This window comes from Chionomys nivalis, chromosome 2 (genome assembly GCF_950005125.1).
Source record: "Chionomys nivalis chromosome 2, mChiNiv1.1, whole genome shotgun sequence".
NCBI classification, from domain to species: Eukaryota; Metazoa; Chordata; class Mammalia; order Rodentia; family Cricetidae; genus Chionomys; species Chionomys nivalis.
This window is the reverse complement of record NC_080087.1, coordinates 123,868,214-123,885,791: the sequence shown is the minus strand read 5'-3', so window position 1 is coordinate 123,885,791 and position 17,578 is coordinate 123,868,214. Positions and strand designations below refer to the sequence as shown.

The 17,578-nt window shown below is 46.8% G+C and overlaps 1 protein-coding gene across 1 annotated transcript in view; it reads right to left on the bottom strand.

Moving 5' to 3' along the window:
* The window catches only part of Marchf4 (membrane associated ring-CH-type finger 4), a 140,760-nt gene that overhangs the window by 11,555 nt on the left and 111,627 nt on the right, over nt 1-17,578 (bottom strand). Inside the window, exons 2-3 of the mRNA XM_057761922.1 lie at nt 11,433-11,588; nt 6,429-6,621 (exon numbers count right to left, since the gene is read on the bottom strand). Coding sequence (XP_057617905.1) covers nt 6,429-6,621; nt 11,433-11,588 — 349 coding nt within the window. The remainder of the gene's footprint in view (nt 1-6,428; nt 6,622-11,432; nt 11,589-17,578) is intronic.

The window sequence follows — 17,578 nt, the reverse complement described above, 5'->3', positions numbered from 1 at the left end:
CTGCTCTAATGTTCTGTTGTTAAAGGCTTGGAAATGATCTCGAAACATTCTTCTTCTTTCCCCAACCCCACTCCACTCACAAGTGACAAACACACACGACAAGGTGACAACCTCATTTTTGCAGTATTGACTTCAGAGTTGACTTTTTGAGGGTCAGTCTCTTAGGTCTGTGGAATGATTAAAAATTATGTTTGGTGCCAAAGCTTTTAATTAATTTTCTCTTATTAACCCCTAATCACATGACCCACTGGAGCAGAGAATGCCATGTGTTTGCTGGAAGGTTCTGTCAACCAGCTACGGAAGACAGCGTCATTACAGATGACTGAAGAGAAGGCAGGTGGACTCAGGCCGCCAGGTATAGTCAGATCCTGGTGGAAGGCACTGAGTGTGGAATTGTGAACCTTCAAGAAAAGATGCCGCTCAAAATAAGAGCAGACTATACAAGGAAGGCAGGTTCAGGCTCCGTCTCTGTCTCCACTGTGACTGAATCAGCGACAGCTGACGAACCTTGGCTGACTGCTCACTTTAAGGGGATTGCACTCTGGTCACATGCCTCCTACCCTGGGCACTCATTGCTCTGAGGACCTGCCGTCTACATGTGCTGTCTTGGTCCTCTCAACAAGTCTCCAGGGACGCTGTTCTTCCCTGAGGAAGAACAGGGAGTGGAGGCGGGGGTGGGGGTAAGCTCACTTGAGGACACAAAGCCCCAGACCATCCCATCATGCCACTCCTGTCAGTTCAGATGCCACCATTCTGACCTCAGAGACTTCGTTCCTCCTGTTCTCCCCGCTCTGTCTCCATCAGTTCCTTAAATGTTTAATGTCACCTGTCCTATGTCCTTAAGCTACCTCTTCTCTGAGCATCCCTTTGACACTAACTCAGCAAATCCCACAACTCCAGCTCTTCCTGTCGATCTCCACATCTGCTTCAGATCTGACCCAACTGTGAGCAGAACCTGGGCATGGACTAAAGCTCCTTCCCTTGCCTTATTATCCCCCTTCTTCCACTTAGCCACCAACTCTTACAGCACTGGCCAAATGCCCTCAACATCTTCCTCTATGTCACAGAAAGAACCACCTGTGTACTCTGAAAGGCCTTTCTGCCCCTACCCTCCCCAAGACCCCAGGTCCTGTGATCCACCTTCCCTGGCACTGCCTTCTTATCTCTGCAGGCTATGACAACTTGTTTCTCTTGGCTACAAACCCTTGATTTAGGGACAGCCTTTGGCCTTCTGTCTGCACTTTAGGCTTAAGGTGGTCTTTTTGTTCTGACATCTTTGCCAAAGCTCATGCTTGGATCCCTTTGTTCCAGCTACTGCCTGCCTGATCCCATCCATTCCGCAGACTGGGTGAAGCCCCAGGTCGCCTCTATACTTCTTTCCCACCATTCCTGCGTTGTGTCTCTGTTTCCGCTCTGATTATCACAAGCATTTCTCAGCCAGTCCCTCCTACTTCCGATCTGCCCTGCTCTGATCTATGCTTCCCATAGGTGCTAGATTTATAGGTTTGAAAACGTTATGTCTAACCAGACTTTCCTATGTAAAATTCTGGCATTGCTTCTGTGTCTTCAGCGGAATAGTGCCAGAGTTCTTAGCATATGACTTGGCGTCTGCCAGCTTCCCCAAACCCATTGTTCCTCGGCAACCTTCTGCTCTGTGTCATTGCCACTGAGCCAAACAAACACACTCCGCTTTCTAGCATACCTGGCTCACTCTGTGTTTCCACGCAGATGAGTCTCTTTGCCTAGAATATTCTTCTCCATCTTTTGGACAAACTTTGGTTTCGCTTTTGTAACCAACTTAATGGTAGAGTTCTTTCAACAAGTCTCTTAGGGTCTTCAAGAGGGTTCATTGTTCTCTGCTCTGTCCTGTCTTCCTCTTTGCTCCGATAGACACCCTCCCACAGTAAGTTATCCTGTGCTTGGAGACCGAACTCTTGGACAGATAGATCTCATTCATCTCTCTTTTATGTGTCTTGAGTTTGGGGGAAAGCAAGGCAGTCAGTAGATGCTACTAAAGAAACAGTTACAGTCATTCCAAGCCCTTTGACCCAGTTTTCCCTCCCCAGGAATCGTGTCTGTATCCAGACCCCAGCACAGCTCTGATTTCTGAATGTCAGTGGTCACTTTCCTCCATGAGATGTGAGATCCTCCAGAATAGGAGCCTCTTGTGTCTCAATGTGTCCATGCAATGCGCTCTCTCTCTCTCTCTCTCTCTCTCTCTCTCTCTCTCTCTCTCTCTCTCTTTCTCTCTCAATAATGTCTGTGTATAATGAATATATTTCCCATGTCCATGTTAAGAGCTAGAATTAGATTTACCTAACCCAAAACACCCCTCTCCAGAGAGTAGCACAGGCAGATAGGTTTCCAAATATCATCCTAATTTCTAAAGTCCCTTTCTCCATTGACATTCAAACAGCACCGACTTTTATTTTTTTTATTTTTTTACAGTTATATAATATTTATTTATTTATATAATTATATATTTTACTATAGTTATAGTTAAAAGTTATGATATAGCATTATAACTACACTTTTATGCATGAATGTTCCATAAGCTCTACACTTAACTATTATATTATTAAGATCGTTAGCATTTACATTTGATGCTTTAATCATTGCTAAGAAAACTAAGCATCTACGCTTGTCTATATGTTGCTTCTAAAAACAGATAACAGTTGGGCATGGTGGCAGCACCAACTTTTAAAAAGGTATATTGATGACCGACCACCTGAATCCCAAACAAAAGACTGGAGCAGAAGTGGCCCAGTGAACACCCGATTGTTGTGATGGTTATGGCTGGATTAATGTCTGCCTCCCTTGAAGTCCGCTGTGTTACAAGATTGCTAGGTTAGGGGTCATCCTTAAATGGTTAAGTATTATTTCATATGGAGCAACCAGAGGGCTGAAGAGATGGCTCATTGCTTAAGAGCACGCTCTGCTCCTCCAAAGGCCCTGAGTTCAATTCCCAGCACCCACACAGTAGCTCACAACTGTCTGATGCTGTCTTCTGATCCGTAGATGTACATGCAGGCAAAGTATTCATAAACGTAAAATACACAAATAAATAATTTTTTTTAGAAAAAAATAGGCCATGGAAAGTGCCCTGGAATTAGAGTCAGAGGTTTGTGGTTCCATCCTCGACCCCGTTGCAGGCTGAGCTGTGTGACCCAGAGCACAGCTAAGCCTGGGTTAGCACAGCACGGGTTAGTGAAGCCCCAGAGCTGAAATAAGGATCACAGTGCTCAGCCCTCGGATCCTAGGAGAGCTGTTGCCCCATCATCACTTCTTTCAAGGGGCTTGGTGGTTTTCTGTGCTCTCGTTAACTTACATTTGACGTTCATGGTAGTTAGTATGCATTGCTCTAGAGCAGTGGTTCTCAACCTCCCAAATGCTGCAACCCTTTACTACAGTTCCTCATGTTGTGCTGACCCCCAACCGTAAAAATCTTCTCATTGCTACTTCATAACTGCAATTTTGCCACTCTTACGAATTGTAATATAACTTTTTTTTTTTTGGTAATAGAGGCTTGCCAAGGGAATCCCAATCCGCATGTTGAGAACTACTGGGCTAGGAGCTTAAGACTCTAAACCAAGAGGTTTCTGGTCTTTGGGGACAGTTTGTACCATGAAATGCATTACCCACTGGAAATGCTCACATCCAACGTCATTGACCTCAGTCCTGGAGATATGCTGTACGCGATGGGGAAACTGGAGACCCTGGAAGCCACTTTAGGCAAATTCCTTTGATGAGCTAAAGACCATTCATGTACAGAATCATTACTCTGGGTTTTCTTGGTGATTACCAATGCTCCCAAAAGCCAGCTGGGTGGATATAGCTGAGAATGAGACAGACTTGGTTTCACAACCACTAAGCAGACAGTGTTTGCTTTTGGCTTCGTGGGATCTTGACACAGAGTCCCCCCTCCATGCTGAACTCTCAACACCCTCTTCATGCTCCTCCAATAGAGAATTAAGTATATTTTTAAAAGATCCATACACAAAGAGCCACCCATTTAGTGCTCACACACATCTTTACTATCCATGACTATTTAGCAGTGTTAGGGAACACATTTTTGCTGGTGTCTGAAAAATGTAGAAAATCCAGAAGCTGGTAGCAGCAGATGGGTTGATTCTTCCCTTAGCCCCTTAGAGCCAGTTCTGTCCTGGACTTATTTTCTTTTCTCCTGGTCATAATTTTTTTTTTTATCCAGGTTCTACATGGCTTAATACAGTAGCTTGGACCTGTTGGATATGGATTCTTTTACTCAACATTCCTTTCCCAACCAATATTTCCAGGGGGTCTGAAAACTGTGCTCAGGTCGACCCTGCAATGGCATTGTGGATCTCATTTTACTTTCGAGCCAAGGAATGAGCCTGGACTCAGAGGCATGTGGAAGGGGGCTGTGCCAAGAGAAGTGAGCTGAGCTGCCGTCTTGCACTCTGTAGACAGATGCCAAGTTTGCTTTCTAGTGAAGCTGAGCGACTAGTTGAGACTAAAACTAAAACCATCTCTGCTAAATATTGCAGCTTCCATTTGACCCCTCCCTTCAGAAAGCCTCTATGTTACGCCCACCCAGTGTGAGCTGTGTTACTGGGAACAGACTGCAGAAGAAGGGCAACTAATACTGAACGTCACCTTTACAACCACCAGCATCACCGCTGGTCATCACCACAGCCACCATATCACAACCACCACCGGGATCTGCTTGCAGCTGCCCACTCCTGTTCATCAGCCCCTGCTCCCTTGTCTAGGTCACACGACACTCTCTGTTTTATGTCACTTCTTAGCGTTCTCTATGGTCAGCCAACCTGTCCTGGGAAAGCACTGAAACATAAGTCCTACTTTTCTGCTGAGTTAGCCTGCGATGGACAAGATTTCACAATCCGGAAAATAAGGAAAATAATCTTTGTCCCCAGGATTGATATATTGAATTAGCCAGAGAGACACGATACACTGGCTTAGATGAACATACAAGGTCCGGCATTACTGTGATCAGCCGTGGCTTCTGAGATCAGTAGGATAGTCTCCAGGTCTTTTCAATTTCTAATATTAAATGGTCCCAAAGAAATTCATATCACCACCATCTCGGCTCAATTATAACGAGGAGATGTTATCCTGTTGAACAGAGCGCTGTAGCATATTTGATGTAACACCACTGATGGAGAAGAACATTGCACTACATTCACGCCCCCAGTGCTGTGACCTGGGGGTACAACGAGAGTTCCAGATGAGGATGCATAGTCAGTGTTTAACCATGCGTCGTTTAGAACAACCAGATCCATTTCCACCTCCTCATTTGCATGGAGCAAACCTTTGCAGTCAATACTCACAATCCCCCATTGAAACAAAAAGAACCCAACCCTCCACCAGCTATGGTGGAAAAGAGGAGAAAAGTTGACTTCAGGATTGGGTAGGGAAGAGGCGGGAACTAAAGAAGTGGGTCCTAACTTCTTTGTCCTAAAACTCTGAAGCTTTTTAAACCCCATCTTACCTGGAATGACTACAAACGCTCTTTGGAAGCCTCACCCCTGCCTCACCATGAAGAACTCACTGTGAAGCAGAGGTGAGGCTTTAGAGCAGTATTCTCTTTCCTACTCCCACATGGGGCTCCTGGAGCTGTGTGGAACCCCAGTCCCACACATACCACTAGATTAGAGAGAGTTGGGGTACAGAACAGGCTTATAGAAGAAGAGAAGGGCCAGAGGTGAAGAGGTGACTTTGTAGAAAGGCTTGTTTTACAGTTGTGAGGACCTAGTTCTGATCCCGAGTTTGTGTGAAAAGCCAGGTGTGGTGGACATAGGTAGATCCCTGGAGCCTACTGGCCAGTTCATCTGGCCTCCATGGCAAAGTTCCAGGACAATGAGAGACCCTGTCTCAAACTAAAAGTGGAAGGCACCTGAAGACAACACCCAAAGCTGTCTTCTGACCGCCTTCCCATAAACCTATGTGCTGTGCACATTTACACTTACACGTGTATGTATGTATAAACCTTCATTCACACATTCACATGTGATCCACCCACATGTATATACATACATAAAACAAAAATAGAAAGACAGTTCTCATCATGGCTGCTTCTGGGCTTCTTGCTGTATAGATATGCCAAGTCCTGGCTTGTAGGCTGTGCAATGAGAAGCCTTCCACACCCCTGCAGATGAATTCACCAAATGACCTTCTTTAACTCAGAGGTAAGCTTCATCCTTGTCTCTAACTGGCCAAGATAGATTTGTTTGGAAATGACTTCAGCTTATCATCTTTGTCCTGCCCCCTCCTTTCCCACCCACCTCTTATACCTAAGCTATAGTCTCACCCAAGGTCACGAATCTCAACCCCAGTTCTACCTCCAAGTAGAAGGGGATGCTGGGGATCTTTCCATTTCCTTACCGTGCGGCTCATTACTTCTCATGGAGACAATACCCCAGACCCACCTATGCACACCACGTCCATGAAGCCATACATCCCGTAGCAGATCTGAAAGAGGAGGTCTTGGCGTTGCCATTTTGCTGAGGGACTGAAGGTCGACCAAATAAGCCAAGAGATACTGGCGATGAGGAAGAGAGAACCCAAGATGGCAGCTGCAATCTGAACCTTCTCGATGACTGTCAGGGATATGGCCTGCCACTGGGGAGGAGAGAGTGACAGATTAGTTGCTTGAGCGCCTGGATCCCATTCCCACACTCTTCCTTCTGCTCCAGCAGATCGCTGGTACAGAGCTCAAACCAGGGCTTCTCCACCTGTAGCACAATGGACAGCTTTGCAGTTTCATATTATATATTTTGATGCAGAGGGAACCCATGTCATATAAAATGATCAGACATCACTGTAAGGAGGGGGCTCTGGGCAGGCATGACTGGGGAGGAGACCCTTCTACTTGACTTTCATAGACATAGAAATTCAAAGGCAAGAAGGAAAACAAAGAACTAGTGTGGGTGTTGTTCCAAGGCACGAGAATATTCCTTTGAGAGCAACACAGTTGATTTTCTCACCAATCGGTGCCAAGAGGACAGAGGTCTTTCTTTGACTGTTTTATTTTTTTCTACACCACTACCTTGCTTGCCACTTAATATGCACATCAGAGATCAACGATTGGACAGAGAAGGAGAGGACATGGGGTGTGGGTGTAAGGAAACCAGCTCACAATAGACTAGCTGTATTTTAACTTCTTCTTTGTCAAAGAGAAAACAGTGTACTTATAGCAATATTGAGTTGGAGGCTGGAGTGTGGGTGAGTTTTGGCTACGGAATTTTATGATTATATGCTTTGTCTATGGAGCAATGTCCTAAATTAGCCTTGAGCGGGGTTTTGGTTTAGGCTTATTTCATTTAACAAGCAAGTATTGACTATCTCTATGTGCCTGGCCACCACACTAGGTACTAGAGCTAAAGAACTAGATAACACCAGACAAGACCCTTGCCCTGTGGTCCCCACAGCCTTGGGGCACACAACTCTAAGAGTTTCCCAATGCGGTCCACCATGGGTCTGCATAATGTCCTCCAGGGAACAGTCTCAGAACCACTGTGACCTAAAGACAAATGAGAGGCACATGGGCTTCCATCTACCACCAGGGACCCCTCCTTCTGCTATTATTGACTCAGACAGGGTAGGCCAGTGGCCTCCTGAAGGAGACCCCTGAACAGTGGAGCTTCCTCCCGGACCCCAGATTAGGCATAAACCACACCCAAATACCTATTTTCGTAGAGAGATCCTTTATTAAGTGGGGGAGACGTTAAAGTGGCTGCTTTCGGACTCAGGCAGAAAACAGCAGCAAATGACCTTGCAGGTGTAATTTTTTAAAAGAAGAAGGGGAAGTCTGTTAGAATGGGCTAGGATGTGGTGGTAAAGAGGTAGGGGATGGGGGAGAAAGGGGACAAGGGAGAGGGAGCAGAGCCCTTTGTCCCTCTGGGTCATAAACTGCCTCTGGATAGAGAGGAGACAGATATGGCGCATAAGCAAATGGCAGTTTAAAAAGGTACAAGAGGAAAATTGGTGTTAGGGTGAGGTGTTTAATTTTAACTGGGCATGTTAATTAAGTGAACCAAAGGGGGATTTTGATTGCTGGACCTTGGTAGTCAGGAGGAAGGGGCCAAATAAGGGAATGGATCTTGGGGGCTGGCTTAAGAATGCAATCTAAAGGCAGAGGGAATAGGGGAGAAGGGCAAGGCCTGCCAGAGCCACATGTTCAAGAGGGCTAGTGTGCCTTCACCTCCAAGGAACAAACAGTAAGTATTGGAAACCATTTCCCTTTTAGTCTAGATGTAGGACACGGGCCTTAACATTTAATAACACAGATAGCATCCCATTACAGAGAATTAGCCCTTTCATTTTCCAGCGCTTCCCCAGCCTAGGGTTACACATAACAAAGGCATTTTCCAGAAGACGGTCCTATCACATAGACTCCCCTCATGTACAATACATGCTTTTTCCAGGGCCGACTCCACACTGTCTAGAAGAGAGTTTCTAATGATTTTGTTCGTTTGTTTCTACCATTCAGGCATCAGTAGCCCAACCTTCTAGAGGCATAGAAATGTTCTCTTTATCCCCATAATCTCCCTTCCTTCCCCAAGCCCCCTAATGGGGCCCTCTGACCAAAAAGAGAGGGACGAAGAAGGGTGGGGATGAGATGCTGTATACCAGAATTTCTTCTTGTCCCGTGCGAGGTCCCATGTAACTGTAACAGGAGGTACCTCAAGGAGAGCGCTGAGGAGCAGAGAGCTCTGAGACCTGACAGGAGGGCTCAGAGCATCAGTGGTACCAAGTCCTGCTGCTGACAAACACCTGGATCACAAGAATCTCAGTCTCAGTGAGGTTCTAATCTCCACATCCCAAGACCTTCTCCCTGTGGACTCTAGTTCTGCTGCGGGAGTGAAGAGACAAGGGTGGAGGGCAAAGAGGAATCTTGTTCCTTAAACTGGGAAGGAACAGCAAGTAAGGGGACAGAGAGCCCAATTATGGTTGAACTGTGTCCCCAAACTTGTTGGGTGTAGATAAGAAATTAATTACAATGACTGTCAATTTCCCCTTCTTTAAAGATGGAGGTAATTGCTCTGTCTTATGTCCTCAAGCATTGTGAGTGTTCAGAGCGAGGCCAGGGCACGAAGGGCATTCTTTACTGCTTCAGTAAAGACACAGATAAACTTGTCTAGGCAGGGGTAAACAGATGTGTGCACATGCGCCTGGACTCAGGAATTCTTGTTGCAGAAAGCAACCTGCTCCTTTGCTTCATAGCTGCACAGCCTCCAGCAAGTTTATAAATCCCTCTGTGCTCCCACTGTCTAAACCCATGCATCGAGTAATAACAGGACTCACTTCACTGAGTTGTCTCCAACTTAACAAGCAGTCATTAAATGTGTGTTAATATGTCATAGTCTTCCATCATTCAAAGGGAATGCATTTCAAGGCCCCCAGTAGAAGCCTCAGATAGTAGCGGACCCTATATTCTAGTATTGTGTTGGCTCATGCCAGTGGATCTAATAGCCACGATGGCTCCTAAGTGACCGATTGGTAAACAACTTATACAGCATGAACAGATGAACAAAGGGATGACCCATGTCCTGGGTAGGATGGAGCAGGAAGCCATGACATGTTCTACTCAGAACAATACACAATTAAAAGTTATTCTTTCTAGAGTTTTCCTTTTAATATTTTTTTTTTTTTGGTGTCAAGTAGCCATGGTTAACTAAAACCACAGGGGAATAGAATTAATGAATTGACATTCGAAGGTGGGATGCAGTCGACGGGGCCTCGAGACCCACTAGGCTATGCTTCCTTTCTTAGTAGCTATTCTAGATACAAACCTTTCTTTGAGAATGTCGCTAACATAATGCCCTATATTGAAGACTTGAGCTATTTCTTACATCTTTGCCTGGGACACAAACCAGCAGGAGAGACAGCCAAGCTCTCTTCCATATGATGGCAGGACCCCATCCATTGCTTTGTTGCCATCTAATCAGATCTGGCAGCTCTGACTTCTACTGCAGATAGGCCAGCTGGGCTTTTTACACAGAGGGTGACCACTGTGGCAGAGCAGGCAACTGTGCCACACTTAGCTAGATCAGCGAAGCCCAGGATACATACTCGGAACAATTGAGGATAGAACCATACAGTGCAGCCTCAAGTCCAAACTGCTTCTAGACAGAAAAATGAACTGGCACTAACTGCGCACACACCATTGCATTTCCAGGATCAACAGAACCAGAGGGGTCCCCAGTGCCCAGAAACTCGTAACTGAAGGCAGCGCAGTAACTTGGAAATAGATTAACAGACCAATATTGCCAGGGCTGCCATCTGCTTACCTGAAGCAGATTTAAAATAACCTTTTCTTTACGCCAAGTAAAAAGCTATACCTGAATGATTTTTTTCATTATGAGTCAAAGGTGGAACCAAGATGGGGGTGTTTTGGGGTGAGTTCATAGATTTTAGATATGACCTTTCCTGAGGCCTGAGTCAGCTGTAAAGAAAGGGGCAGGTTAATGCGCTCAGGCCTCCTCTGCCCCCTGAGGACCCCGAATCAGCTGTTGCTTGGCACTACTATTTTAAGCCGCCTCAGGATCTGAGAGGGGCGGTTGAAGATGGAACCAGCAGTCGGGAGGCTCCCCATCAAGAGGTGCCTGGAAATCTGATGCTTCCCTCCCCCGAATTCCAGAGAGTTCTTCCATGGAGAATGCCACAGGGTACCCCACAAGTTTTGAGATGCTCACCCTACTACAATCACCCACTCCCAGCTCTCCTGGATTTGCAAGGTTGACACAGCGTTCCACCCACAGAGGAGGGAAAATGTCAGGCATCTGTGGTTTCCATCCTCACTGGCTTGCTGGCTAATTGATTACATGGCCACTTGACTGATGACGTATATGTGTAGGTATTTTCAGGAGCAGAACAGTGTGTGGGTGTGTGCGCATGCGCGTGTGCACTATCTTCACTGGTAAACTGCTTGATATGACTGATTGGCACAGGACTTAACAGCAATTGGGGTGAAGATGGCTATGTCAGCAGAGGGGAGAGGAGAGGATGGGCAGAGGGAGCCCTGAATTCTGCCAATCTGATTGACAGGTCCCTACTCTAGCTCTGGGCCTGTTTTCCCTTAGCTCTCATGGTGCCCCCCCCTTTTTAAAACTCTGTCATCATGGTTTCTTCTTTCTTATTTTCTTTGCTTCTCCCTTCATCCCACTCTGTCCCGTGTCATAGAAAGTGTGGTCTGTGGGCCAGCAGGAGTATCCCCCATAGCTTGCTAATAATGCAGGTTCTCAGACCCTGCTCTAAACCATGGATTGAAATCCACTTTTTAAGACTCCAGGTAAAGGAAATGAACCCCTTTCATACTCTCATGACTGTGTGGCTCCTAGTCACCAAGCTGCCCTGAATCTGAGGTTCAGTAATTCCCCACCATAAAGCAGGTAATGAGGGAACCTTAGGCTGGGGAGCCCTAGGTTTACCTGTAGAGGATTCTTTGTGCTTATGGCGATGACATGGTATTTGTAGTAACACAGCTCACAGCTCCAGCAGCCCCTTTCACTGATCCACTTGATGAGACACGGCTGGTGAGTACATTTGACTGAACCATCACAGCGGCAAGGGCTTAGCAGCTCTCCCTGTGAGAGAAAAAGGGGATACGGTGAGGCTGGAGCCTTAGTCCAGCGGATGATAGCGAGGTCGATGGACACTGAAACCCTAATCTGAGCCACTCCATCCAAGTCACAAGCTCTGTCTAGAGAGATGACACAATGACAGAAATCTGCTGGTGGAGGCAGGAGAGATTCGAACACAGGCTGCAACCAGGACAGCCTCCACCATCTCCAGTTTGCTACAGATGAGGGAACATGATAGAATTGGTATTTTTGGTAGTGCTGGCGATTGAACCCAGGACCCCATACAGACTACCCTCAGTCTTACAAGGGATCTTTCCCTACAACTTCTCAGTAGCCTGATTGTAATAAGTTTAAAAATATGTCACACGGGGTCACCTTGACTGAGTACAGAGAAATGCCTGTAGGCCATAGAACTCTGAACGTGAGCCTTAGCCTTCTCCTGCAAAGACACTGGTCCCCTCAGTGATGCTTTCCAGGCTGGGTCCCCAAGAGGAAGAGAAATGTAGGTCAGGCCTGAATCCTGATCTTGGGTTGGCCAATGTCCTTGCTGAAGGTCTGGGTTGCTCCAGCCAGCTCTGGGGCAAAGGACAAAAGACCAGCTTAGAAGCAGGGGAAGGCGGGAAACAAATCTGGCCAAGCTAAGTGGTGTCAGGATGAGAAGCTCCTGGTAACCGAACTGCAGAGTGTAACCCATGCTCTAGAGCTCCCCGTGACACATCAGATAACCATGATTGATGCCTGATACGGTGGCCCCAAAGTGCCTCTGTGAACATCCCAGCTATCCTCCCCTCCCTCTCCCTTTCTCTCTCTCTCTCTGTCTCTCTCTCTCTCTGTCTCTCTCTCTCTCCTTTTCTGTTTATTGAGACAAGATTTCTCTGTGTAGCCCTGACTATCCTGGAACTTGCTCTGTAGACCAGGCTGGCCTCGAACTTGCAGAGATCCACCTGCCTCTGCCTCCCATTTGCTGAGAATAAAGGCGTGTGCCACCATTGCCTGGCTTCCATTTCCCCTTTTTTTCTCGCTCTCTCTTTTTAATCTCTATCTCCTTCCTTCCCAGCTCCCCTTCCACTCTCTTTGCTCACAAAATCCCCATTGACTCAGCCCTTCCACTCCCCTTCCCAGGGACCTTAACATCTGGGCTCTGCATTCCCTCTGATCTTACTAAGGGCCTTTGCTCTTAAGTCTTCCTCTTCCTTTGGTCTCCAAGCTTCCAGTCCAGGCCACTCATTTTGGATTCAGCTCCTCTCTCTCACTCCTATCAAAGGACCTGTGCCCAGTCCAATTCCTGCACCCTGTGATACTATATTGGGATAAGGCCTCTTGAGCCATTTCCTTGCTTGTTCAAATGTTTCGTCATTTAGAAAACTATGCCTTGTTCTCAATCATGAATAAGCAAGCCTAGGATCTTCTGAGCTCTAAGTGTATCTATCTGCATCTTTAGTCAGATTCTTCACTGTAGACTACAGAACTGACCATCTCCTTCTTATGGTTTCTGGAATCATTCTTCCCTTTCATTTCAATTCCTATACACAAAATCAGCTTGTGTGCTGTCCTCTTGTACCCAGTCTTCTGGTTAGTTTTGTTTTTATGACGGCTCAAATGCCACTTCCTGCACAGAGTCATCCATGACTTCTCCAGGTGGAGATCTGTGCTTTAACCCGAGAGGACTTTATGTTGTGAGAACTCCTTCAGTCAACAGCCTTTAAGATAGCAGCCCACTTTGGGTGTGGTCTCATGTACTATAAGTACAGAAAAATGCATGCACGGCCCTTTTTTCTGCTGAATTTGGCTCCAGTTCCAGTGCACGTCGAGGACTGTGGATTGTTACCCTTACTGCAGATTTATTCTCAAATAAATAAACCTTTGTTATACTCCATTCTGGGCTATTGTGGAACTCTTTGATATTACTAAAATTTGGCACCCAACATGGGGCACAAACTCATGACCCTGAGATTAAGAGTCTCAAATTCTACTGTCCCACACCAACTTTATGCTGAATAAATTTAGCACGTCACTTTTAGAGAACTCAACACATGACCACAAGGATCTAGTCATGTACCTCTCTGTCCTCCAAAGAACCCTGGAGAGAAACGGGTGAGGCTAACACCGTTGTACACCCTTTCCCTAGTGCTAAGTCCTACAGTAGAAAACACTTGGCAATCTGTTGTGTTTGAATGACTAAATGAAAAAAAATAAATAAACCAAATGTTGTCCTAGGCACCTGCATTGCCCGCTCAATGAGAATAGGAACCATGTTCATCTTTTTTAGTTTGTTTTTGGAGACAGGGTTTCTTTAAGTAGTCCTGACTGCTCTGAAACTAGCTCTGTAGACCAGGCTGGCCTAGAACTCAAAGAGATCTGCCTGCTTCTGCCTCCTGAGTGCTGGGATTAAAGGTATGTTCCTCCACCACCAGGCCAACCATGTTCATCTTATTAACCCAGTATTTTTTTTTTCTTTTTTAATTTTCGAGACAGGATTTCTCCGTAGCTTTTGGTTCCTGTCCTGGAACTAGCTCTTGTAGACCAGGCTGGCCTCGAACTCACAGAGATCTGCCTGCCTCTGCCTCCCGAGTGCTGGGATTAAAGGCGTGCACCACCACCGCCCGGCTAACCCAGTAATTATTGCAGCACCTGGAACTTTATACTACTGGGTAGTAGAGATACTCAGGTATTCAGCATCCCCAAAACATCATTTAGTTTTCCCGCTGCTCCTCGGGTACCAACAGCTTCTCTTGGTCATGGCCTTTCCCAGCCTCACTTCATGGCACTTCTTTACTAGTCTCCAGGTCACTGCACTGTGACTCCCTCACAGGGCAGGATTTTGCACAATGGTACATCCCTAGCATTCAATATTGCTAGACAATAATCTGACTTCTGCAGCTGATCACGGGCTTATTTGATGAACAGGAGGTTTTACTCCTCCAGAACACAGCCAGTCTTAGATTCTGTGATGCCTGGCAGCGGTCACTCAGTACCCCCAGCAAACTCTAACTCCCTGAGTTGCTGAGCATCCCTGCTATGGCTATGAGAAGGAAATGGGAGGGATAAATGTGGAGAGGTGCAGGGGGAGAGGCAAAGCCCTCATTATTCATGGCAGCGTTTCCTAGGCTCATTAATTCTAATGGGATGAGCTAGGTTTGATTAATCGGGTTGTTAAGCAGCCATGTCAAGTCGCCAATCAGGTAAAAGACATTACTTCCGGTCGCTGGCAGTGAAACTAAGTGACAGCAGCCTGCACCCCTTGTTTCCCAGGCAGCAGCGAGGAGAAAAGGCGTGAAAAGCTACTGGCTGGAAACAGCTAATAATGCGATCTGGGCTTCCACCATGGCTCTGTATGGGAACATTGGATCTCACTAGACCCTTTGAACAGTCACATGCCTAGCTATAGTGCGAACCCATTCTGGTCCCAGTGCCTGGCTCAGGGGCCAAGAGGCTGGAGCTGAGGTGCTTCCCCTGAAACAATTGTTAATCTCCCGCATGCACCCTAGGACAACCCAAAAGGCAGACAGGACCCACTTCTAGCACTACAAATATTAGTAAATGGGGTACCAAAGCTCATTTAGAAATATGTATCTGATGAATAAAGCAATGATAGTTTCTAAAGAAAAAATCCAGGAAGAAGTTTTTAAATTTAGCATTTGTGCAAGTGCTCAATATATACCTCAAGACAAGGGCCACAGTCCTACTGCTTAGAATAAAATGCCAACTTACCTGGATCTTTCTAGTTATACACATGTGTCTTTAAGAACAACTGGGTAAAAATAACTGGCAGCAAAAATGGGATCATGTTAAATTAATGAAGATATTCTCCACTGTAAACTCCATTAAGAGCTAAAATGGAGGGGGTGGGGGATGGGGACCAGAGCGATAGCTCAGTTTATTTGGTAAAGTGCTTGATGCGCAAAGATGAGGACCTGAACACTCATATAAAAGGTTGAGCATAGTGGTGCACGCTTGAATCCCAGAGCTGGGGAGGCAGGGACAGGAGGGTTCTTGAGGCTCGCTGGTCAGGTAGCCTAGCTTAAAAATGGCAAGCTGCATGTCTCACTGAGAGACTGTCTCAAAAGTGAGGTGGAATGCTTGGTGGTGGTGGCGCACGCCTTCGGTCCCAGCACTTGGGAGGCAGAGGCTGGGGGAGCTCTGTGAGTTCGAGGTCAGCCTGGTCTACAGAGTGAGTTCCAGGACAGCCAGGGCTCCATGGAGAAACCCTGCCTTGAGAAGAAGGAGCAGGAGAGGGAAGGGAGGATGAAGAAGGAGGAGGAGGAAAAGGAGGAGGAGAAAGAGTAAGAGGAGCAGGAAGAGGATGAGGAGGAAGAGGTGGAGAAAGAAGAGGAGGAGAAGGAAGAGGAAAAGGAAGAGGAGGGGGAAGAGGAAGAGGAGGATGAGGATGAGGAGGAAAAGTAAGAGGAGGAGGATGAAGAGGAAGAGGAAGGAGGAGGGGGAGGAAGAAGAAGAGGAGGAAGAAGAACAAGAGGAGGAGGAGAAGAAGAAAGAAGAAGAGGAGGAGGAGGAGGAAGGGGAGGAAGAGGAGGAGGAGGAAGAGGAGGAGGAGAAAGAGGAGCAGGAAGAGGAGGAGGAGGAGGAGGAGGAGGAGGAGGAGGAGGAGGAGGAATCCTCTTAGTCCATGTCAGAGAGGCACGGGGAAAGGAGAAACCAGGTCTGAGCTTCACCACACTGGGCCCGTGCTGGGAGTCTTTTTCTGTCACTTCCCCGGAGGAGGGATGGATATTTCTGGGGCTTAGGCCCCTCAGCCATATCTTCCAGGATGGCCAGTTGCAGCCCTGTCTCCTCCCCCTGCTTCATTACACACCGTTTCGTACTGCATCATTTTCATATCCTTTGAGAATTCGGCTGATACCTAATCTCACTGATACCCCAGCAACTAGGCAAACTGGAGATGCCCAGAAAGGAGTGAACTAAACTATACGGGTTCCATGGTGTGGGGAAGAACAAGGCCCTCTATCCCAGCTCCTGAAGCTCCTCCTGTTAGTATTCAGGCATCTGTACTGGCCTGCCCTTGGGGTCCTGACAGGTTAGGTCCTCAGCTACAGCCACTATGAGCACCTCCTGTGTACATTCATTAGTTCCCGTCTAGAAGGACCCAACCCACCTCTCTCTCTCTCCCTCTCCCCCTCCCCCCCCCCGCTCCCATCCCCTCCCCTTCTCTCTTCTCTCTGTTCTGCTGCTCCTGTCCCCAGCGGCAGGTCTCCCTCCTCCCCTTCTTTATGTACCCCTCCCAATAAAAAACCCTCCAAATGAACTCTGTCACAGGGCATCTTTCTCCTGTGCGCCGCTTTAAAAAAAAAAAAAATTACAAAACCACCCTTCAAGTGGGGAAGATTATAATAAACTTATCTGCAGAGTTCAGCAAACTCCAGTGGTCAAAGGGGTTCACTAAATGCAAAGGGACCAGATACTCCTTAGTGATCTCAGGGCTTAGGGACATGGAAGAAACTGGCCCTCTGAGGGGTGGAGTGTGTGGCAGTGGTTAAGGAAATGCATTTTAGAAATCAAGCGCTTTGATTTTGGATGTCTCTTCACCCATTCCTAGGTAAGCAAATGTAGGAAAGCCCTTGACCTTTGTCTTTATTTACCCTCCAAGTACAGATAACGCTCGCCTCCTTAAAGGACCAAGCGAGAAGAAGCACGCAAAGGACTTGACAGTCCCCAGCATACATAGGCGCTCTTGCTACATTCGAGTTCTAACTCCCGTTTCTTTAAGACTTCCATTCAGCTTTATTTTTTCTATTACCTTTCCATTTTCCTACTGTCATGCTAAGATCAGTCAAATAGGTAAGAAAGGAGCAAGAGCCTTAAGAAAAGGCTCAGCTGGGTCATCAAGAGAAGTTAAGACAAAGGACATTCTAGGAGAGTCTGCCCTTCTGGTACAGGGGTCAGAAGGCAGTGTTCTAGACTCCCGGTCCAGAAATGTTCTTGTGTTACTACAGGACAGCAGGAATATTTGGGGGACCTTTAGTTTAGAGATGTTAGTC